The 25284-nt window shown below is 32.7% G+C and overlaps 1 protein-coding gene and 1 long non-coding RNA gene across 4 annotated transcripts; one reads left to right on the top strand and one right to left on the bottom strand.

The window, feature by feature from the left end:
- Window positions 1-12365: 12365 nt before the first annotated feature.
- Window positions 12366-16744, bottom strand: LOC115950603. Of its 3 annotated transcripts, XR_004083086.1 has the most exons (4): window positions 16502-16744; window positions 16216-16243; window positions 15543-15632; window positions 12366-12743 (listed from the first exon to the last, which is right to left on the bottom strand). It is a non-coding gene; the product is annotated as an uncharacterized LOC115950603 (long non-coding RNA). The 3 variants fall into 3 exon arrangements; XR_004083084.1 differs by lacking the exon at window positions 16216-16243; XR_004083085.1 differs by lacking the exons at window positions 15543-15632; window positions 16216-16243 and having other exon boundaries at window positions 12399-12743.
- A 134-nt stretch (window positions 16745-16878) lies between these two features.
- Window positions 16879-18680, top strand: LOC115993744 (cytochrome c oxidase subunit 5C-like). The gene is made up of 2 exons (XM_031117713.1): window positions 16879-16985; window positions 18230-18680. The coding sequence occupies exon 2, from the start codon at window positions 18259-18261 to the stop codon at window positions 18451-18453; it is 195 nt and encodes a 64-aa protein (XP_030973573.1). The 5' UTR covers window positions 16879-16985; window positions 18230-18258; the 3' UTR covers window positions 18454-18680.
- The last annotated feature ends 6604 nt before the right edge of the window (window positions 18681-25284 follow it).

The following is a 25284-nucleotide window of genomic DNA, read 5'->3' as shown; positions in this document are numbered from 1 at the left end:
TCGAATAACATGGTATATTAATGGTACCAAAGAGCATGGTTTTAACGTTTTTGGAGCTTCAGCAAACAATTTTGAATTTTAATATGACGCATTCATTGAACTGGAGCAATATTTGAGTGAAGATAAATTCATTGTTCATCCATATGAATATGATAATCTATGTGATCTAATCACCCTCCTCTTGGAGTAAGTTTCATATAGAAACTTCGTAGAAGTACACCATATAATTGAGAATATTATACTATTCCTTTCTAATACTAAATTCTGCAACAAACAAGGGTAAATTTGAGCCCAAATATGATAAAATCACAGCAAGATAGTTGTGAATTGAACCTTTGCAACGAGGTACAAATAGGTTCATACAAGATGAAAGGACACTTAAGGAGATTCCACAAAAAACTGTAAGAACATAGTTCATTGTCCCAATTCTAGTAAACTAAAAAAAAAAAGTGAAAAAAGAAATAGAAAAAGAGAGAGATGAGTTCATAGGAAAAAATAACTTAATACTAATAATAGTCCCATTGAGGCCATGGTCCTGACACAACTGTACAATTCTTGGTACCACCCAACACTGTCCAATTCCCACCAAGAAGAAGAATTTGCAAGCTTTAGATAAGAGCAAACAAACCCTACCAAATATCCCCTGTTGTAACCAAGGGTCAGCTTAACAACAACGACAGCCATCAGCTCAACCTCAAAATTCACTTTCCCGCTAGCCATATCACTTGGAAGAAGATTGTCAATGAGCCAAAACTTTGCCTTCAGCTGTCTTTTCCCTAGGTTTTAGAACAAAAGATGGAAGTCTTTTATCAGAGAGGTACTTGTGATCATGATGCAGGAACATAGTTGAGAATATTAATGAGTAATTTGCATGCGACCTTGTATTTCTTAAGGAGAAAACCATGTTGAATGCTGTGGTGGTTTGTGGATAGGAAATATTGTAAACTGATAGGAAAGAGGTTGAGTCCACTTGGACCTTGGGGTGAAGCTCATAAATAAAACTGGCAAACCCAGTGAAGAAAACACCTACTGAATACATTCCACAAATAAAAATCATGACGATCAGAAAGCTGGTCAAGTTTTCAAAACCAGCTACATGCTTAATCCTAGTGATGGTGTTAGTGATGGAAGTGATGGCAGCATTGTTGGTGGAGGCAGCTGTGACACTCTCAATTGTGGTTACAGAAGAGGTAGCATGGTTTGCGGAAAGACTAATTAACATTTGTAGTTGTGGTTGCAGGGTCTATAGCTTCAGGGTTGTGCTCCATTGATGAAACAGAAGAAAGGATACTTTGTTTTGTAGGGATTTGGAATATAGGATATGGAGTGATTAGAGGGGATGAAGAGGGTCAAAATCAAATGCTGATGAAAACTACTGGGCTTGGTAAATATATTTGATGTTTAACTGTTTAAGTCATCAAAAGTCATTCAATATTCAAGATAGTGTATAAAAAATAAAAAAATAAAAAATTCTAATATTCTCTAGATAATATCTCATAGTATTCTCAATTAGCATGACTCCACACCAAATGATGTATAGAAACTAGAAAGCCAAGGAAAATAAAAATAAATTAGTCACATGGGATAGTTACATGTTAGCCAATTGGAGTAATACTTGGAGCACAGTCACTTTCTAAACCTTGTGATATTAAACTGGGCAAAAGGGTGGGTGGTACTGGTCCATATGCTAACCGATTATGGCAAAAGAATTTGGGTACATTTTTTCAGTTCACACTGCACAGCTTTAATTCCTTTGGAAGCACCCATTTTAATACATACCCTTCACAAGGCCGAGGGCAGGGCACTCAATAATACTCACCATGCTGCCGCCTGGGCCAATCCAAACCAAAATTCATTGGTGTAAGTCATAATGGTATAAAACCTAATAAACCATATAAAAATAATTACATGGCTATATTTTACTTCAAAATTTCTTACATTATAGGAACCAAGGTTGTTAACAATGTATTTGGTACTACCGTGTACTCTTGGTGTGATAATCACCCCATAAGTACAAGTTCTTGGGGAGTGAGGGGACAAGAGTTGGGGTTGAAGTCTCAAAGAGGAAGTTTCACATACATACATTTAGATTAGACAGTAAAATTTCTATCTCAAATAAAAAAAACAATGCATTTGGTCAAACCTCAAACTTAGTCCCGAAAACCCTTGTGCCAGCAAGCTATGCAATGGTCACGGAGTCTTGGCTTGCGGCATAGCCATGGGCTTGTGTCAATAGACTTTGCCATGGGCAGGCAACTGGGGCTTGAGCAATGCATAGCAAGCCAAGGGGGCTGAAGTGTGGCTGCAATTGGACCAGTCGATCTCTTACCAGTCTTAGATTCAAGATCCCACCATCTGAATGAAAGAATGTGGTTATGCACTTGTAATCACAAGGCTTATGCACTGGTAAATTTTATTTTAAAAATAAAATAACATAAGGAGAAGGAAAAGCATTTTACCTTATCAAAAAGCCAATTAATCTATTTTTCATGACCACTTTTACAACACACTCTACATCTGTTTTTTTTTATTTTGCATTCTATCATATTAAAATAATCTATTTTCTACCCACACTAACAATAGTAAAACCCAAAAAACCACCACTTCATAGCAAAATCAGCCACCATCATTACTACCAAAAATCCAAAATCCAAAACCTAAAAACTAAACCCACTCACAACCTAGCAACAACTCACGTATTTGCCAATGGCCACCAACAACCTTGGCAAACTATTCGAAGACAAGAGAGAGCGCAAGAAAGGAGAGATGAACATTTTTTTTAAGGAAATAATTACAATATGCTGTTAATTTCGCAGTTCAAACTCTTTTTCTCCTAAACACTCAAGTACTTTGTATATAGAAATGTGCCAATTCAGTTACAGCGCGAGAGAAGGACATAAATTAGAAGACAAAGAATAAAAAAAATAATAATAAAAGCGATTTGCATGTTACTATAGTGATCATGTAAATATACATAAAAGTGATAACTGATGTACATTTTGCGTTATCAGGGTTTTACATCATCAAATGGGAATACTTAGAAGTTGGTGAAAAATTGTCCTAAAAAAATGGTAAATTTTTTATTAAATCTTAGTTAACGTAATAATAATTAATAAAAAATGTTAATGGACTTTTTAAGTATGAGTTATTGTGGAGTCTAGCTAATAAAAAATTTACATAAATTAATGAGAGATGGTAAAAATATGGCTAAAGTAATAAATGTTGTAAGTTTTTAGACCCCTTAACACAAGTTGTTTAACCTAGTTATTTAGCCTAGTGATTACTTAGATAAATTATTCAGTTCTAGGTTAACACAATAAAATCATATCATGTAAACAATGCGGAAAAATAAAGAACACAACGATATGATAATCCAGGAAAACCTAACCAGTAAAAAACTTAGGGAGGATTTAACCTAGCTATCCTCAAGGTAAAAACAGGTCCACTATGAAAGAATTGAATTTTTTACAATAGAACTTAGACCATTAACATCCTATTACTATCTCGAGTAGAAAACTTACCATCACGACCACATGAAGCTCCGAGTCCACAGACTACTTCTTTCCTTGATCTGCAGCAACCACATGTTCTCCTACTTGTGACTTTGAGACTCCACTCAAAGGTTTCAGATCTTCTTTAAAATTCTTTATGCAGCAACTGAAGAGATCATCAAGTTCTTGACGTGAATCTTGATCTTAACAACTTTATGTGTGTGTATGAAGTAAACACCTCTAGATCTCACAATAGATTCAACACACAACTCTCCAAAAACCTCTAAAACGTAGTTAGGGTTTTTCCTTTTATCTTGAAGTAAAACACAAAACCCTACACGTCATATGGGCTTAGGCTGAATTGGAAATTTTGCAGAAAATTAAATCTGCACGAGTTTCGATTGAATCTAATTTTCGATCAATCGAGCCTTGTAGATTTTGTCCAATACTTTCTGCAATCACTCGATTCTAATTTTATAATTAAACATACTTTGAGCAAGCCTAAACCTAGACTCTATGTTTTAATCATGGTTTGCCAACATATTACAAATTGAAGTTCTAATACATTAGTTCCTGAAGTCTTAGAACCTAACAAATGTAACTTAAAAAGTTGGCTCTATTAGCCTGCACCCTATAAAACTAGTCAAAAAACTGATATAAAACCCAAAAAAAAAAAAAAAATTTGACATAAACCAATTCCCTATAAGTTAGCTAGTTAAAGCTACCCATAATTTTTTTTTTTTTAAAAAAAAAAAGGTCTGGTTACTCTTTAGAAAACTGTTTATTGAAAATTGAAAAGTTGTCAAGAAAGTTAAATCACTTTTTCATAATTTTTTTTTTTAAAGAGCAAATTACAACTTACTCATTTGTGTTTTGGTTGAAATTTAAGTTGTTTACCTGTGATTTAAAATTTGACACTTTGCCCACTTGAGGTTTGACCGAAATTTAAGTTGTCTATGTATGGCTGAGAGGAGGAAGAGAAGGAACACAAACTTGGTGGAGCAAATAGCCATTAGACTCTGTCACAGAGAGAGAGAGAGAGTACTATGGGATATGATCGAGTCTGTGACTTTGTGTGTGTATGGGACTTGGGAGTTGGGAACTTGGTTATAGATTTATGAGAGTTTGGTATTTGTCTTTTTTTGATTGATTGTGAGAGAGATGAGAAATATAGGTGAGGGGTAGGAGATGCTTTGTTGAAGAGAATGATAAAATGAATAACTAGTGCTATTTTTGTCTAAAAAATTAATCTAGGTCCGTCCCTTTATTTTTTTTTTTAAATTAAATTTTTTTTGCTAAAAAGACATTGTTAAAAAGCTAAAAGTTGACTTTTGGTGTAATGAGACCCATTTTAAGAGCAAAAATAAGCTAAAAAGTAACCTAAGCTAATTTTTTGTCGAATTTCAAAAGCAACCTAAGTTTTTGAATATTTTGTTTTCTTTAAGAAAAAAAAAAGAATATCTTATTGTATACAAAATTAAAAATCGCTGTACCAAATTTTTTTTTTTTTTTTTTTTTTTGGGATTATATAAGAACCACCATCAAATAACAATGCGAAACTATACTATTAGTTCCTGAAGTTTATCCTATAAGCACAATTGATCCCTCAAGTTTCAAGTGAGCAATATTAGTCCCTCACGTTTAAAAAATAAGCACTATTAGTCCTTTTATTAACTATGGTTAGTGTTAATATTTATGTGGCTAACAAAATAGTGACATGACATTTATTTAGCTAATGTGGTATTTTTTAAACTAGAATATTATAAAATTGAATTTACACATTATAAACCCATAAAATTGAATTTTCACGTCAAAAACCCATAAGATTTTTTATGGTGGGCATGAGGTATCGAGTCGTGTTATGTGGGTCGACAAAGACTTCGTAGCCCACTGCAATGGCTTCGATTTGGATTGAAGGGTGGTAGGCTACAATGTTTTATGAACCCATGTGGGGGGGAAGGACTTGCTTTTTGGGTTGAAAACTGTGACTTTGATTCCAGATCCAGATTAGGCTTTGAGAATTGCCAGGTCGATATCGAATACCTTGACCAAGTTTAAAGGCCAAAATTGGCAATTAACTCCAATTGCCAAACTATATAGTTAGTAGGCAACGTTTCAAAACTATATTTTTAACTAACATCTCGAGTTTAAAAGACTCAATTTAAGACTTGTAAATCGAGTCTCAAAGACTCGGTTTCTATGTTCTGATTTGGCGTTTTTTCACATGGCATCCACCTGGAACTTGAGTATTAGAGGCTCGAGTTATATCTCAACCCTTTGAGTGCCAATTTTTGTTTTATGAGAATGACGTGGTTTATCCATGTGGAAGCCTCTTGGAAACCAAGTCTCTAAGACTCGATTTCATAAAGGGTTGATTCAAAATTAAACAGTCACAGACACTCTCACACCTCTCTCACTCACCCTCTCCATTCTCACTCAGTCTCCACTCTCACGCACCTCCACTCTCACGAGCTTCTCCAGTTCTCTTAAGTGTGCTTTTCTTCTCCTAAACTCACTTTTGAAGTACATTTTCTTCGCACTAGCTTCCGTTGTTTTTCTTATTTTGTGATTTTTTCATGTGGGTTTTTCTGCGTTTATCTGCATGTAAAATGTTGTTGTTGTTGTTGTTTTTGTTTTTGTTTTTGTTTTTGTTTTTTTTTTTTAAAGGTTGGGTTTTATAGAATCATAGCATTTGGTATTGTGTGTTTTGTTTTGTTTTACTTATATTTCTATTGTTGGTAAAGAATGTAGGAGAATGTGTAATTATTGATTGATATGGCTATTGGGTCCCTCTCTTTCACTCTTTTTTTCTTTTCCTTCAGTTTTTGTTTCTTATCATTTGGATTTCTCACATTCATGGTTTTGGCAGGAGTATCAATTTCATAATTTTAGTATTTTTTTTTCTTTATTTCATAAATATTTGATTGATACTGATTGGTCACCATATATAGTGTCTGTTGTATCCTTCTTTGGTTTCAAATCATTTTACCTATTCATACCCTTCATTGTAAGTTCTATGTCATAGTTTTCCTATTAAATTGCTTATATATTTATGCAATTCGATTAGTCACTATTTTGTGAAGATTATACCACGTAAGAACATTTGGATTGCCTGATTTTGTTTTCTGTTTATATCGGAAGAAAAAGTCAAGCAAAGCTTGTTTCTGCACTAGTTCACCCTAGAATTTAAATTTTGATGCCCACTGGCTCACATGATAGATTATACGTATGCATTTTTTTTTTTTTTTTTTTTTATGGTGTTGGATTAGAAGGAACTAGTCAGTCTTACACTAACTACATTTTCTGAGTTAAATTTGATACAGGGTTACTTTTGTATGTGAGATGTTATATATATTTGGTTTATGACCTAATAAAGCAACGTCATTGACAGTTGGTATCTAGTTCTACCTTCGAACACTCTAACCTATCACAAGGAGATTATAATATTTTAAAGCTAAATGTTACAGTTTTTCACCTAGTGTAGATCAAGGAAAATTATGGTTGTCAAATATAAAATGGAGTCCTAGATCGTTAGTTCATAGAAACCATCATATGTCCCCTCAAATTCTGACATGCTTATCTAGGATCTAATCCTAAACAGCTCTTGTAGTTGGAATTAAGCATTGCTACATTTCACCCAAGGTTTAGGCTCTATAAAAGGAGTCTTACAATCTTGCAAGTGCTTGTAGCAATTTAGAGAGCTCTCGGTGGTATAAGATAATTTTTGGTAAGAATTTGGTTTATACATGCTCATTCTCCTTAAAAAAGAACCTGTGAAAGATAATAAGTATATTAAGCTGTATTTTTGGAAGCATATTACTAGTTTCTATCATGTTAAACTTAGTAAAATATAGAGATCATAATCTCAAAATAATTGCTTATCATTCTTGTGTAGTATGGCTGTTGTAAATGCTAGACTGATTGACCATGCGGAGCCTGGACCCATTGACGATTTGGTGTTGACTTTGCAGGCCGAATATTGGTCAGAAGCTATTTGGAATGGGCAGGTAAAACACAACACTAAAACAATTTGTGTTGTTCTGAACTGTATCATTCTTATAGTACCCCATTTAATTCATAGAATGTACACACACCTGCTGTCATATATTAATCCATGGATTTATTCTGTGCAAGATCCGGGTCCTTTACCTGCCGCAGCCATAGTGAAAAGTTCACCAATCTAGAGCCAATGGTAGACGACCAAGTCGTTGACATCATTAAATGACTTGGTTTGGAGGGACTCCTTAGGACCCTGGGTAGAGAGATTGACCATGGGCTGATAACGGCCTTAGTGGAGCAATGGCGACCCGAGACTCACACATGGTGAGGTCACCATCACATTGCAGGATGTAGAGGTTCTTCTCGGGCTTCATGTTAATGGTGAGGCTATAATAGGAAGCACGCAGAAAGAATGGTGGCATGTGTGCCGGGACTTCTTTGGGTTTGAACTTGTAAATGATGATACAAAGGTGCTTATTAGCTAGAGGATTGTCATCAAACGGCTTTTGGAGCAAGTTGTCGGTCCATTGCCGCTTAATGCTAAAGAGGATCAGCTCCATAAGTAGGGGGACATAAAATTTAAAGACAAATCCAGTGACAAGGTGCATCTAATGGGGGTGCAGCAGTTGTAGACCTTCGCAACCCACGAAGGTACAGTTGGGGAAGTACTTGCCTTGCATGGTTGTACAGAGAGTTATGCAGGGCAAGCGATAAGACAGCTAGTCAGATTGGTGGGTGCTTGTTGTTGGTCCAGTATTGGGCATGGGCCAGGTTCCCATTTTTGTGCCCGAAAGTTAAGCGTGGCCTGCTAGTAGGTGCTTATGGTCCTCCAGTACGTGATCCACTGTCCTTGAAGTAAGTCTCTACCTCATACATGTCATATACATTATGTGATCATTACCTAAGCCCACAATCATGTAACTTGATTTTATTTATTTATTTATTTTAAAGGCTTCTAGGAATTATTTAAGTTAATATTAAACAATTTTAAACAAAGGTTCAATATATATAATTAGGTTAATATACTCTAATTTTGTGTCAAATTTCTTAAATTATATTTCAAATTCACTCTAAGCAATTTGTATCAAATAACCCTCTCCAAATTTTCTTTATGAATGATAGTGTTAGGACATATGTGTTTCACTTGTTAAAAACATATGTCATTATTTTATGTAATTGTCTAATCTTTTAACAAAACGCACTTTACTTGTAATTGGGTAAATCTAGATGTTCTTAATACTTCAAGAAATTGTGTTTCAAGATCAAGTGTTGAAGTCATCAAGTCTGTCCAAGAAACAAGCTGAGAAGTGCAAGTTTACTAAAGCTCGACAGCTAGCTCGGCAGCTAGCATGTGTCGAAGTTTAAGAAGCTGTTCAGCCCGTGTGCTCGACACCTGCTTGACAGCTCCTATCTGTCAAGGTTTGAGAAAGAAACAGAAACTCTAATCTATTTTCTTGGAATCCGTGAATGTGTCTTTAGGACTTCTTTTCTCCTAACCCTAGACATATAAAAGGATTATTTTAAGGGCCGTCAAAGAGTACACAAGTTGTACAAGCTTTGAGAAAAGTTTGCTCAAGCAAATTGTGACCGGAGACAAAATTTTGCCCTAATTCATCATTCTTGAAGAAGTTGCTGTGTATGTACACCATAGGGTTTTGTAACCAAGTATCTTCTTGATCTTCATCATGGATGAATTGAAAAACTTTGCAACCAACAATCTTCTCTAGTTGGTGATTGAAGTCGCGTACTGGGATCCGTGCAATTGGTTAGACACGTACTTGGGAGCCATGCATCAAAAGGAGAAATTGTCACTACAGAATAAGTCCAATTGGGTATTGGGGTAAGGGTTCAACAATAAGTTGGTATAAAGTACTGTGATTCCTTTACTTGTAACCGCTTGTTGTGATAATAGTGGAATTTCGAGAGTGGTGACCTGAAAATCACCTGGTGGGGTTTTTGCCGTGTAGGCTTTTCCCATTCGTAAACAAATCACCGTGTCAATTTAATTTCCGCTGCATACTTAATTTATAGTGGTTGTAATTTATAATTTATCGCAAGATTTTGGTTTTTTCTTTTAAAATTGTATAATAAAAAAAATTAAAAAAACAAATAAAGCAAAAAAAGAAAACTCACCCTGTAATAGTGTACCGCCGGTTAAGGGATGCAAATTTTTTGGTGGTTAGAGTCCGACAGTGGTGCTGGCCTAAGATGTCTCTCCATCTCCCCTACGCCTATGCTTTTTTGTAGTCCATGCCAAATTGTAGAAAAAACAATGATAAAACCGACTATTTTGTTTTTGTAAGAACCAGAGATGATAATTTGAGATGAAAGCATCAAAGAATGAGAATAAAGCCGTCTATTTTTTAAAAGGGGTCAAAGAAGAATCCTAGACGTCTCAACAAGGGAAACTCAACGGTGAGAAGTTTCAGAAAACAAAAAACAGTAAAGAGTTTTTGCATGTTTATACATTTGACAAAAAAGAGTTTTGACAGAGAATCCAAGCACCCAAAACAAAAACGAATCAAATCAAAACCTATCCAACAAAAACACTCAATCAAAAGTAACATTTCATACCCAAATCTAAAAAATGGGGGAAAAAAAACAATGTACGGTGCCCAATCGATGCGGTGTTTACTATTCTGCCTCTTTCTCTGTTTCTTTTTCCGTGTCCCAGGCCTTATCCTCTCTCTATTTCATCGCCTCTCTCTTTCTCGGCCTCTCTCTGTTTCATCGCCTCTCTATTTCTGACCCAAAATACCAATCTGTTGATCAAAACCAAATCTGACCCAAAATACCAATCTAAATCATAATTAACACCCAATTGATTCTCCAAATAAAAACCAAAAATCCTAATTTTTTAAATTTAAAATAGAACTTTACCTAGCAATTCCGATAGTCGGGTAGTGAGTGGATGCTTACGGTGATGGCAGAAGGTTTGGGTGGCGCCCTTACAGTGATGGCAGAGGCGCCCTTCTCTCTATCTCTGCCTCTCTATTTCTCTGTCTCTCTTTTCTCTCGATCTGTCTCTCCTTTCTTCGTAGCAATCTTTTTTTTTTTCTTTTTTTTTTAAGCGGTTAGTTTCCTTTTATACTAAGGGCTCCCAAACAGTGTTTTAACGTAGTCAAACATTATAATTTATCGCTTTTAAACGGTATTATAGCGTTACTAAACAATGTAATGTATCGCTTTTTTAACTTAAACGTGTCTGACTTTTAGATAGGCAATTATCCTATTTGTCAACACTTCCTTAATTGTAGGAATCCACTTTCTCTCAACTTCTGCTATTATATATAAATATAGATATAGATATAGACTAGTGTTTAACCCGCGCAATGCGCGGGATCATTTTACATATTAATGAACTTTGCATTCAACATAAACTTAGTTATCATACTTCCACTGCATACATTTAAACTTAAATAATGTAGTATATTTAAGCATATAGCGTCTAAAAAAAGAATGACTTTAAGCAATTAAAGCTTGACTTATTTTGAGCATCTTGTCAAGCTTCTATTGTATAACAAACACATTTATAAAATTTATACTTGGATTATAGCTTGCACAGCGCACTTTGCACCAGTGGAGTGCTCTACGTTTTTGGTTTTCAATACTTTGCCCTTTACTAATTTGCTAACAATTTGCAAAGGTCATTTTATTTTTGAAGCATTTACTACTTCAAGCAAGAATCTACAAAAAATAATACATAGAAACAAATTAACCTAAGTAAAAAAAATTAAAAATTAAAAACCACATATAAGGTTGAAACACACCAATTTAAAACTTACATGACAATTTCAAATAAGAAATCTGCTATTTCTAGGAACCACAATGAATCACATCGAACTAAAACTTGCATGACAATTTCAAATACTAAATCTGCCATTCCTAGGAACCACAATGAATCAAACCATGAGATTAGAGAAAATTTTACAACCAAAAAGTTCATAAGAAAAAAATGGTTACAAGTTTATGGAATAGAAAGTCAGAAAAATATTAGTTAGAGCCCTTGAGTTATGTATCATAATTTGTGTGATGGTTTGAAGGAACATATAAAAATTTGAAATAAAAGAGATATCTCCTAATGTTTATGTAGATTAAAATCAATTTATCATTTCGGGTTTAATATTTTTTAAGTCTTCATTCCATATTTGCATTTGATTCTCTGCTATGTACTTAAAATGTATTTGTTCATTTGCTTATCATTACGTACATATATAATAGTTTGATGAATCATTTCATGCACACCCTTGTCAGGGATAAATATATCATGATTAGCCGAGATTGGTTCTCATTATTTTTTGGAGGTAATGTTAGTTAAAGATATATAACTATTTTTTTTTTTTTTTTTGAGAAACTATATGTGCTAACTATTATTTGTTTATACAGGTTATGAGTCTCTTGAATGGTTTGTTTGTAGCAGCTTATGAGTCTCTCGAATACCTTAATTAACATTGAAACCAACACATAGGAATCTCTTAGGAAATTAATTTATGCCACAACCTAAAAAGTTATTAACTTACAAAGAACATTATACTTTTAAATTTCACAATCAAACCATGCGAAATCTATGAAATATGGACTAAAATCTATGAAATAATAAACTTTGTAAAAAGAACATTATATACTTTCAAATTTCGAAGTCCCATAATTTTTACCCCTCTTTAAAAGTAATAAAACAGGTAAGAGGAAAAACAAAAACCTAAAATTAAACAGAACTTTGTAGCGTAAGGCATTGACAGATTTAAATTCTAAATACACACACACAAAAAAAAAAAAAAAAAAAAAAAAAAAAAAAAAAAAAAAGAAGAAGAAGAATTTCCAAAAAATATTCAATAGAAATCGTTTAACACACGCAATGCACGGAAACATTTTACATATTTAAAATACTATCAACTTAACATAAGAATATAATAAAAAATACATTAAATTTCATCCGGGTAATATAGTACATCTATTGGTTTGTTTTACTTGTAACTATGATATTTATAAAATACATTGGGATACGTTAAACTTTCAATATTATAATGTTCTATCATAACAATTCTAAAATAGAAAAACTTATTAATAAGTTGCTATTTTTTCCTGTTCAAATTTTCTTCTTCTTCAATGCATTTTGTTTAGTAGCCTTGCTTCGTTTGTGAAGCATTTGAATTGGCATGCTATCATCATCTGATTTTCCTCTTCAGCAGATATGGCAGTTGTAAATAGAAAACCACTTTCCTCTGTTTTTCTTACAAATTTGTCTTTTGTGTCCTGCAATAATTTTCACTTAGATTAAAAGGTGCTTCAAGACTTCACAAACATCTAATAAATCCTTAAACAATAAGTTACAATTCTCTCATGAGCAAAATTTAGATTGCTTTCATTGTACTACATTGGCTTTGAAGGTATCATGAGAAGTTCTAATATATTATTTTTAATTTGATGAGAACTTCTTGTGTACCAAGCAGGTGTGCATAGTAAATAATGTGCAGATTAGGAATTCCAAACAGAAATGCTGCAAAAAATTGAGTGTGGCACAAATAATTTTAACTGAAAACATTCTAATTTTGTGAATCCCTGGAACATGTTTGGAAGTAATATTCGTTCCCAACCACATTCGGAATGTCCCTTGGTAGGACATTTACATCCAACTTCAATTTTTGTATACACATAGTCACAAATTTAGCTAAGTATACATACATACATCATAACTTGTACAATTAGTGTTTTTATTTTTTTTTAATTAATAAGTTTATTGCATTCATAGTGCTATACTGACCTTGCAAGCTAGAAGTTGTCAAATATCATGAGTATTCTAATGAAAATTTATCTAATTTTAAGAAATGTTCAAAATTAAAATTTCTCTTCAACAATAAATAGTAATGTGCCGAATCAATCAAACCATGTAAACCTCAAATTTAAGATACAATATATAAACCATATTGGATATATTATTGTCTTTAATAAAAAATAAGAATTTCTTTAACTCAGAATTTCAAGTAAATTTCTACATTCTCATTCACATTCATGTCTTCATTCTAATTAATAATTTACTTTAAGTTTTTTTTTGGATAAGAAATAAAGATGTATATTCAAGAACACTACCTTATGCAGAAAAACATAAATACTTTAAGTTCTAACCATTCACTTTTGTAATTGTATCCTATTGTTAATCAAGCAATCATATCAAGATTATAATGGGCAGTCCTTTTTATCGTGTGTTTGTGAGGTTGAAATCTTATAGGATGCAATTACTGTGTTAAGAAAGACTACGTTGGAGAAATTTCACAATACAGCATGCCAAGGTAACAACATTCATGAAAATCGTAAGAAAAACTAAAAAATGCTAAAGACCACAAACCAAATATACAATTTTGTTTCAAAATTGTAATTAGTAATTATAGAATTCTTACATGATGAAGCCCAAGACAATAAGAGGAAAATATTAATAAAGATAAAGTATGTAAGAGGAAAAGCTACGGAAAACATGCAACATACCTTTGTAAATTAATTTTTTTTTAAATGGTATATAATGATATGTATGTGTACAACATTGGTAAAGGTTTATAAAAGTTCAGCTCTCAAACAATAAAGAAATATAATTGGCGTTTCTATTTGAAATTGCCTCTGCTTGCATCTCTACAAGTTCTTTTGCAGTCTTAGATACAATTTTCTCATCTCCTTTGTCAAACAAAATGAATGTTGCAACAGTGCATCAATAAGAGGAGGTACTTTCTTAAGCAAAGGCAACTTAACCTTACCCTCCATACAACAGAGAGAATTTTGGGTTCTTAGGCCTCTTAGATTTTACTGTTCTCTCTTCATACCATAAAATTGAACCACAACACACGCATAAATAAGGTGGACCAAAATTCCAAGGTTCAGTAGATTTTCCTATGTGAATTTTAAATATTTTCAAAGACAAATTTACACTTAGCTCAATTTACTTCACCCACTTTTTTTTGGAAAATGTCATCCAATAATGTAACATGACATTTATAAATTGCAAATCTATAGCTAAGCAATATATTGATTATCAAATCCTTTCTATTAAATAGATATATATGTGACATATCAATTCCTAACAGATTATATACCAGCCCAAACCCAATAAAATGGCACATTTATTCATGACCAATCTACAGTTAGATCCTATCAAAAACTAAAAAATAAAAAAAAATCTGCAGTTAGAAAACATTTAGCAAAAGAATTAAAAATTAAATCTACAGTCAACTAAAATTTAGCAAAAAAAAAAAAAAAAGAAAGCTATAAGTTAAAGAGAAGGTCTGTCAAGGCCCTTAAATGCCAACAACTGGCTCCTCTTTCATTTCCTAGTAAGTTTTAATTTTAATTTTGTGTACTCTTCCCTCACCTTCACTAATTAGTTACATAATAGATAATCTTCATTTTGAGGTTGGCCCATATGCTTAATTTGAAAATAATAGTCTATGACTGTTAATTTGATAATCTTCATTTTGTTTTTGTTTTTGAATTTTTTATTCTTTGTCATAAATCTATGTTTTGAGGTTTGGTTTTACTTCCCATTTGTTTAATTCCTTCCTTTCTCCCGACAACAGTTCCTCCAACGTTTTCTACCTTAAAAGTAAAACCTTGAATGTACCCATCTATTTTAAGTTCCAGTTAAGTTCTTAAAATCTCTTTTTTTCAGATTTTCTTTTCCCATAAAACGTTTGCACTTATAGTCTTATTTGTGGTGTTGTTAAGGAAATCTTTGTTCTAAATCAAAGCAATTGCAAATGGAAAAGAGATTTTATTGAACAATGAAATAAAGAGGAAAATTTAGGCTACATACCTTTCATTTTATTGTAGAGAACCCAACGGAAAAAATAAAATTAACAATTCAGATAAATGACATTTGAAAGTTTGAGAAGATATGCTAACTACCTATGAGGCGTTCAACAAAACCAAATGATGCTAACAAATTGCAGTGGGCAGTATTTACAAAGTTTTTTTTTTTTGAGATAAATATAGAAATTTTATTTGATAAAAGGGAAATACATGTACAAACACATTACAACCTTGTAAGCATAAACATAGGGGAACAAATACCTGTTCTGCAGAAAACAAAATCTGCAACAAAATAAATACAGCCCATGGACAAAGAATACAGAAACAGCAACAGATATTACAATTAAGCTCCTGTAAACACAGATTATGCAGAAAATCATTTCTGTTCTGCAGAAAACAGAATATGCAGCAACAGAAATACAGCCCATGGACAACATCACAGAAACAACAACAGATATTACACTCAACCCCCCTGTAAGCACAGATTATGCAGAAAATCCTGAACCTGTTCTACAGAAAACAGAATATGCAGCAGTAGAAATACAGCCATGGACATACATCACAGAAACAGCAACAGATATTACACTCAGCCCCCCTGAAAGCACAGATTATGCAGAAAATCCAAAACCTGTTCTGTAGAAAACAGAATATGCAGCAGCAGAAATACAGCTATGGACATACATCACAGAAACAGCAACAGATACATCTTTTTTCTTTGGGTTCAAATAGATGCATCGTTTTTCTTTGGGTTCGAATAGATGCATCGTTTTTCTTTGAGTGTGGTGTTTCAAGTTTGTTTTTTAAGTGGGTATTTTTCCTACATGGTAGATAACTAAATCTAAATCTAAACCAATCCAACCAAGGAATTCAAACCTAAATCATATTCAATCCCCAGATTTGAAAAAAAAAAAAAAAAAAAAACCAATAACTTTACCGATTATGGGCTAATGGGTATGCGGCCTCTGTTTGTGCAGCGTGAATGTGGTTCCAAAAAAAAAAAAAAAAAAAAAAAAACCTAAATTAAGATTGAAAAAGAAAAAAGTAATATCAGCGTAACATTCAATTCTATACTTATTTGATTCCAATGAAAATTTCATGGAGAACTCAAAAACCCAAAACAGAAACGAATCAAAGCCAAAATAAAATCTAAACCTATACAACAAAAAAGTAACATTGCATACCCAAATCTGGAAAAATAAAAAAGAGAGAGAAAAATGTACCCATGCCGGTTTCAACAATCTACAGTTCCCTCTCTCAATCCTTCTGTGTTTTAAAAACCCAAAACAAAAACAAATCAAATCTGAAAAAATTTACCGGTGTTGATGGGCCATAGGTTTTTCTTTCTATGTTTTTGTGGTTCCGGTGGTCTGATTCTGCCTCTTTCGGATCGCCTCTCTCTTTCTCTGCTTCTTTCCCCGTTTCCTCGTTGCCTCTCTCTCTTTCATCGCCTCTCTATTTCTATTTCCGTGTTTCTTTTATTTAATATTAACCGGTTATTTTATTTTATTTTTTTATATTTATAACGAAAGGCTTTTAAACTGTGCGTAGCATTGCCAAACTATACAATGTATCGCTTTTTTAACAAAGGGCAAAACAGAGATTTCAACCTATACCAACTCATAAAGGGCCTATAGGAAGGAACCTCTGTGGTGTTCCCAAATCGCTCTCATTATTCAACCAAGGCCTCCTCAGTGCACCCATAAGGTAAACCCTAAATTATGATCTCAATCCTTGTCTTTTTACTTATTTCATTTGTTTATTCTACGTATCATTTCGTTTCTTCTATCTCGTTGCTTAATTTTCTCGTAGATTAACTGAAATATATTTCTGTTGTGTTTTTTGTCTTCTGTTTGGTTGGTGAGAAAATGATTGAAAATAGTTTAAATCGAATTATTGGGTATCGGATTTAAGACTTAATGACTGAGAAATGAAAACCCATCTGGGCTTTATACGCAAATACACTTCTATGCTTGGATTTGATTGAAATCTTTCCTGATTTTGCAACCGGTAAATGTAGCTCTTTATTTTTAGTGGAAAATTTTTGGATTTGATTTTATTGTACCTATTTTTTCCTGAAAATTTGTGGGTTTTTTTTATGTATTTATATTTTTTTTTCTATTTTAATAAAAAGATGCACAGTTTTGCTTGTATTTGTTTGGCTGAGTATTTTTCAAGAAGACCTACGAGCTTGGTAGGTATTTCGAATTCAGCATTGTGAATTAGGAATTTTGGTTGATTATAAACGAATTTATTCATTGCCTAGCTATTTTGCTGCTTTGTCGGTTATTTGAATTTTCAATAACTAGTTTGTCCAGGTTCTGATAATGGGCTGCACTCAGACCGTGTGTATTCCATAATCAAGAAGTTTCGTTTAGGTTTTCTTAGAAAGATATAAAAGGAGGCTATATATTTTCTTGGAGCTGATAATTGGACAAGAAAAACTTTGAACTATAAACTGAACTTGGTATGACAGACCTATATGATGTACATAAAGGTTATTGTGCTGAAATAGCTGAAAGAAGTTTAAAATTTTTCCCAGAAAATGTGAAGAGTAGAAAATTTTCTTTCTTATAAACAAATATATTAGATTCCCCGGTTGAAATCTGCTCTTGATTATACAATTCAATGCCTGGGTATGATGCTGGTCAGGTTGTAATTAACGTTGATTCTAGCAGCACCTTGTATCAAGATTTTCACCTTATAGTAGAGTGCAATGTCTAATTTGTCTGTGTTTCTTTCCAGGCTGCACTGAAACTGATGTCAATCTGCAATATATTATGCAGCAGAAACACTAGTTGATTGATCTGATATGAAATAGAAATGTAGTTTGTTTGCTTATTCACAAATAATTTTTTGCTGAGTAATTTTAATTGATTGGCTTGTTACTTGAACATTGTGCTTCTTAACAAGAAAATAAAAACTGGAAATTATATGTTTTCTACTTGCAGATTTTACAAGCTTCCAACAAATAAGCAAAATGGCTGGTTCCAGGGTTGCTCATGCCACCTTGAAAGGACCTAGTGTTGTCAAGGAGCTATGCATTGGGATGGCACTTGCTTTGGCTGCAGGTAGCCTCTGGAAAATGCACCACTGGAATGAGCAGAGGAAAGTGAGGCAATTTTATGACTTGTTGGAGAAGGGTGAGATCAGTGTTGTTGTCCAAGAAGAATAGATCTTTGTAATTTCTGTCCTGGTTCAATGGACACGTTTGGCAGTTTGTTGATCATTTTGTGCTCCCCTCTATTTGGCTCTTGAACCTAAGATGAGCTTAGTTTGGATTTTAAGTGAATAAATGTACTGATTTTGCTTTAGATATAAAACACATGTAAGTTTCATGATATTTGCATGTGGTTGGTCTTATGATTTTGCTCAAGTGAAAGATGTAATTGTCCGCTGTTATGCTGCATGTCATGGGTGTTCTGCCCATAATATCTTTTAAGCTCGAAAATAATCCAATGAAATGAAGCTCTCACAAATGAGCAAAACTTCAAGTTGTATGCACTGTCCTTTGTTTGATTCTATATATCAGGGTGACTTATTTGCGTGCAGTCGTCAGATGCAGAGCAATTTGTTTCAGTCTTACGGCTACGGGCAAGTTGTACAATTGCATTGAGAAGTATCAAGTATGTGTCTGTTTTGACTCTGAAAATGAATGCAACATTGCTAGTTTGCTATTAATTTAAGTGGAGTAATGCGGATGTGATGAACTTGGCCCTTGCACAAGGATCATTTGCAAATTTGCAAAAGGGGCTGGATAAAGCTATTTTTGCTCTGAGATAATTCAGGAATTTGTTGGCGTCATTCTATAGGCAACATGCCTGCTTAAAAGCGAATAGGGATAATTTCATTAATAATGCAGAGGACAACGGTGACAAAAATGAAGGTGGAAGTCTCATGATACATTAAATATAAAATAATATTCCAAATATTACAGGCAATCTAAGAATTTCATGACTTTGGTCTTAATTACATTCTATAAAATGTAAAATTACATGAATAAGAAATTAATTTAAGAATCCTTGATCCAAGTTCAGAGGATAATGAGGTGATGGGTGTTGGTGTCAAGGTTAATGCGCTAGGCAATTCCAGCTACAACATTTAAGGCACTTATAGCTATAAGTTTAACTACAAGATGGGAAAGTGTTAAATATCCACCTTGTCAAATAAATTGGTCTTCTAAACTGTGATTTCCATTCCTTAAACAAATACTATACCATACAGTATACGCAAACAAGAGCGTGTCAATATTGAAAAGATGGAGATGATGAACATAACATATGAACATTGTAAAGTTGTGAATTATAACTATGTATATGTTGGCTTTAATTCCGTGTCAAATTCGATTGTAATTCTGTTCAATCATTTCTCTGTATTTTTGTGGGATTTTATGTAAGAGCTATGTGTGAGAGTTTAGTGAATAATCTATGAAGAAGTGTTTTTCACGACTTGAATAAAAATAGAAAAACAAAGAGATGTTAACGTCGTCAGTTGAATTATTTTAATAGACACGTGGCTAAATTTTGAAAGGTGTACCTAAGGAATTGCATCTAAGGTATTGTATCTAAATTTTGTCTAAAATAAAAATAAAAAACATACCGGGCCTTTATGCATGTTTAGTTTCATATAACCTTTTTATAAATAATTTACAAAATTAAATATTTAAGAACCTCAAAAAAGAATGATGAAATAAATAAATGAAAAAAAAAAAAGGAATAATCAAAAACTTAGATACAAAGAGTAGCATCTAGACCTTAAGTAATCCACTCTCTTGAAGCTTCAATGGAATAGATATAATCATGTAATAGCATTCATGTGGCCTTTGCACTCGAGATAACATGTTGAAGAGTAAAGTTTTAAGATATTGAAACTTCATAGCTTGGGCTTCAAAGATTCAAGATAATCTATAACTTAAAAATGATTTTAATTAAAGTGAATATCAAGAGCCTTGTAGTTGAATTGATACATTTCCATGCACAAAGTGCTTGGGATCTAAGGGCAAAGGGTTCGATTTGCGAGATTATAACTATCTCAAACAAAAAAGATTTTAATAAAGTGAATACCATAACATGATTAGAGGCAGAACATATAAAAAAAATGAAAAGGAAGCCACCAAAATTGCTAATGCGTTTTCAAAAAATAGGATTTTTTTCAAGTGGAACGTATCAAATTTTCAATTTCTTTTGCTAATTTGGCTAACTCTAATGTATCAAATATATACGGAAACAATACTCATGGTTAGTTGAAATAGAATTTTAATCTCAAGCAAACTATCTCCATAAGAACGTCATTAAAATTAAATCAATTCTAAACTCAAACTCAAACTTTTAATCCAAGAAAAAAAAATAAAAAACTCAAATTTTGTAAAACTTGAACTTTTTCATGTGTGTCTATTGAAGATTTGAAAAGTAGATAAATTAAAACTTTAAATTGTTGATAATTGTGTATTAGAAAAGTTGTAGATAATTCATAAAGTGAAGAGAAAAAATAAAAAAGAAAGAGAAGTTGATATCCACAATTAAGCATATGTGTCTATCCAAAAAAATTATAAAGCTATAGAGGAAAAGTTGATAAGAGCAAAAAATTGTAGATAATTCATAAAAGTTTTGTTTCTATCTAAAAATGGTTGCATTTTGTTGCAATCATTTGACACAACAACAACTTCTAAAGCCAACTTTAAAATTGTTGCAATTTAGTGCAATCATTTGGCACAACTACAATTTCTAAGCCTAACTTTTATGATATGACTAGTATTTTACCCGTGCATTGCATGGTTTTAATTATAAAATTTTAGTATAATTTTATTGAAAAATAATAAATTAATAATCACTTGAATATGGATTATATAAATTGCATATAAATTATTGTTCTTAAAAGTATCAAGCAATCACACAACATATTTATATGAAAAAATTCATAAATTTAATAATTAAAACCCTATGGAAACTTAACCAAAGCTATTTCATTTGCCAAAAATATAAACATAATTCTCTTCTAATCAATAAAATAATACATTAAAAGAACCGTATATATAGAAAATTTTCAATTGAGAAGATGTTAGATTTCTAATCAATTTAGGAATTATAAGAGAAATAGAATTATTAGGAAAAATATATGTGTGGGGCCCAAACGATTTATGGGCCAGGCCCATCTACCCGGGGAGAATCCAAAGGCCCAAGCCAAGGAGGGCTATGGCCTAAGCTCGACAAGATAGCCTATGGATACCGTCGGGGAGAATCCGAAGGCCCAAGCCAAGGAGGGCTATGGCCCAAGCTCGACAAGATAGCCTTTGGATACCGCCGAGGGCAGTTCAGTCTTCGGCAGACCCAAAGTCCCCCCTGAAAGAGGGGTAAAAACGGTATAGGACTGAAACTTGGAAGAAAGATCTAAAATATCCAGGGAAAGCTGCCCTTACTGCTATTCAATGCTCTGAACCTGACAAGAGCCGCATTCTTTGGCTTTTACAACCACCCCCAACGACTTTGAATATGTGCTGATGGGACAAGTATCAATCTTGGAAAGGTTGACCCTATACGTGGATGAAGGACAATGAACGCAAGCAAATATAAAAGGAAAAATAAGTAACCTAAAGAAGGGGCTGGGAAAAAAGGCCAAAAACCAGAGCCTCCCAGCCCACCTTCAGGAGAAAGACTCCATGGGTGAAGATAACCTAGGCACGTACGAATACCATGAAAAACCCACCATCTGGTGACTAAGGCCTAGCCTTTTAAACCCACGCTCTACAAATGATATTGTTTTGGGCCTTTTTACGTGCGAACCCCACACCGCTACGGTTCGTTACGAATCATGTCCTTACAATATGTATTAAAAAAATTATAACAATTAACGTTTTTAAAAAAAAAAAAAACGTAAAACTCATCACTTAGGATGTATATTTATCCAAAAAACTTGGAAGTTAGGACTTGGGAGAGTTCTATTAGACATAGAATTTCAAATTATATTGAAGTTAAATTATAAGAGAAATTATTCGATGGTTTGGAATTAAAGAAACACCTATCCTATGTGAAATTCTAATCAATTATATATATATATATATATATATATATATATATTTTGTTAAAATATGTTTCTATCCCAAAAAAAATATATATATAGCGTATATTTTTTTTTCTTAAATTATTTTTTTATCTATAATTTTAAATTTTCAATAAAATATTAATGGTTACACGATCCTAATCTAAGTAAATTAGTTATTTTATCCATGTTTCTAAGGATTTTTTTTTTACGTGTCCTATCATTTTAAATCTAAAAAAAATATGAATTAGACCTTTTTTTTTAGTGTAGTATTTAAAAACTGAGAAGAATTAGATTACACTATGTCTATGTCACTGCAATTTAAGACGAATTAGACCTCTTTATTTTTAGTGTAGCATACGTTGTTGCAATTTAAGATGCATTAGACTTTTTTTTATTTTTTTTTATATATATATAATACACTATACTTAAAAAAAATAAGGATTACATGGATAAGATGAAGAATTTGGATTGTAATCAAATAAATATTTTTATCAATTTAGAAATTATAGGAGAAGAAAATTTTTATATACATATATATATTTTAAATCTAAAAATTTTAAAAAATTTATACAATATGATGAAGCCACTTGACGCACCACGATTTCTAATCCCAACTTTTATTATATAGTATAGTATATGATATGATATTCATATGAGATCTGTTTTAATAAGTGAGATTTGAATAAATTATATCTACAAAAATTTTATACTTTAAAAATTATACCTAGTAAAATAAATTAATTAATAAATTAAATAAACCAAATTTTAAACCTTGTCAAGAACACAATTAATCCTCGAAGCTGAATCATTACATCCCACTGCTTGGACTTGCTGGCATGATAGTCCAGTAACTCCAGTTAAAAGTGAATATATATATATATATATATATATATATATATATATATATATATATATATATATATATATTTATATACTAGCGTTGGCTGCATGTGTAAGGCACGTGCTACCCCAGTGAGAAAATTAATATAAATTTTGTGTATGAAATTGTGAATTTTGGCTCACCTAATTTGATTATATTAAAAAAGAAGTTTAAGAATACAACAAAATATCACAATATTTTCAAAATATCACAATATTTTCACAATATCTTCATTTTTGAGATCCGAATAAATATTTTTTTATTTTATTTGAGAGAAATGCTACTGTAAGGACACGGTTCCTGCGCGGCCCAGTGACATCTTCGGGTTCACGCGGGAGAGATCCCTCACAATACGATTTGTAGAGAGTGGGCTTGAAAAGCTTGGGCTTGGTCACGGGGGGATGGTCCGGTCTGGATTTCAGAAAGATCCCTGTGGAAAATGGACTGGGCCTAAACGTTTAAAGCCCCGCCATACTGCCACCTCTGAGAATGGGATCCTCGGACTTGATCCGAGGGCCCTTGTGGTCCTTTCCGGCTGTCCAACGGAGGACTTTCTCTGTTCTGTGCATGGATCGTTCCGGCGATCTTCCTCATGAAGTCTCCCTTTTGCCTCCCCCTTGCTAGATTCACTTACTTCTCCTTTTATACTAGTGTGCGTTCGATGTCCTTCGTCCACGTGTAGGGTCAGTCTTTACAAATACTGACATTGGTCCCATCAGTCTAATCCCGGAATTGTTGGGGATGACTTGATAAAGCTGTAGAGTACGGTTCTGCCAGGCATTGGGCCTTATCCAGAAGGGTATTTAGGGTAATCGCCCCAAGGTATTTTGGATTTCCTTACGAATTTATCCCTTTATTCTGGGCGGATTATGGGCCTGCCGAGGACTAGACTGTCCTCGGCTGCCTCCCAAAAATTGGTCCGTACTCGGCGTCATGGAGCTTGGGCCACAGTTCTCCTCGGATTGGGCCCTCGGACTTTCTAAGGGCAAATGGGCCTGGTCCATGAATTGCTGGGCCCCACAGCTACATTCATAACATTTGTAGAACAAATTCTAAATGACAAATTATTATTGGTTTTAAACTAATAACATTGTTATTGTTATTCTCAAAACATTTATTTTCAGTTGTGGTTGGTCACAGTCTCATATTTTATTATTTTATTTCAATTTGTAAGAAATTGATTCTTCAATATTTGTAAAAATATTGTGATATTTGTTGTGTTGATATAACAATATATATGCCAGTTTACATAAATATTTAAAAAAAAAAAAAACAAACCGATTGCTAGAAAAAAAAAACTTTAGGCACGGTAGAAATTAATGTTAAAATGTTGTGGACTTAGCATTTTTTTATTTGATCTATAAGAAACTGAGATTTCAACAATTGTGAAAATATTGTGATAATAATAAGTATTGTAACATTTTCTTAAAACGTTTATTTTCAATTGTAGTTAGTCATAGTCTCATATTTTATTATTTTATTTCGACTTGTAAGAAATTGACACGTCAATAATTGTGAAAATGTTGTGAAATTTGTCGTGTCAGTATAACAATATATATACCAGCTTACATAAATATTTCAAAGAAAAAAAAACACAGACCGATTATTGGAAAAAAAAAAATAACTTTAGGCACTGTAGCTATAGTGCCAGTTGAATAAACCAAAAGCACTGTAACTCCAATGCTATCCATTAATAATAGCTTACCTATGATTTGTTGTGAAATTAATGTTAAAATGTTGTGGATTTAGCATTTTTTTTATTTGATATATAAGAAACTGAGATTTTAACAATTGTGAAAATATTGTGATAACAATAAGTGTTGTGACATTTTTTTTTAAACATTTATTTTCAGTTGTGGTTGGCTACAGCCTTATATTTTATTATTTTATTTCGATTGGTAAGAAATTGACATGCCAATAATTGTGAAAATATTGTGAAATTTGTTATGTCAGTATAACAATGTAAATGTCAGCTTACATCAATATTTAAAAGAAAAAAAAACACAAACCGATTACTGGAAAAAAAAAAAAAAAAAAAAAGACTAACTAAACCAAAGCACTGTTGTAGTTACAGCACTGTACAGTGCA

The sequence above is a fragment of the Quercus lobata genome, chromosome 6, assembly GCF_001633185.2.
Source record: "Quercus lobata isolate SW786 chromosome 6, ValleyOak3.0 Primary Assembly, whole genome shotgun sequence".
NCBI lineage: Eukaryota > Viridiplantae > Streptophyta > Magnoliopsida > Fagales > Fagaceae > Quercus > Quercus lobata.
This window is presented reverse-complemented; position numbering and strand designations above follow the sequence as displayed.

What these genes read in the sequence shown, in the direction of transcription:
- LOC115993744 (XM_031117713.1), top strand. Translation starts at nt 18,259, where the DNA reads ATGGCTGGTTCCAGGGTTGCTCATGCCACCTTGAAAGGACCTAGTGTT.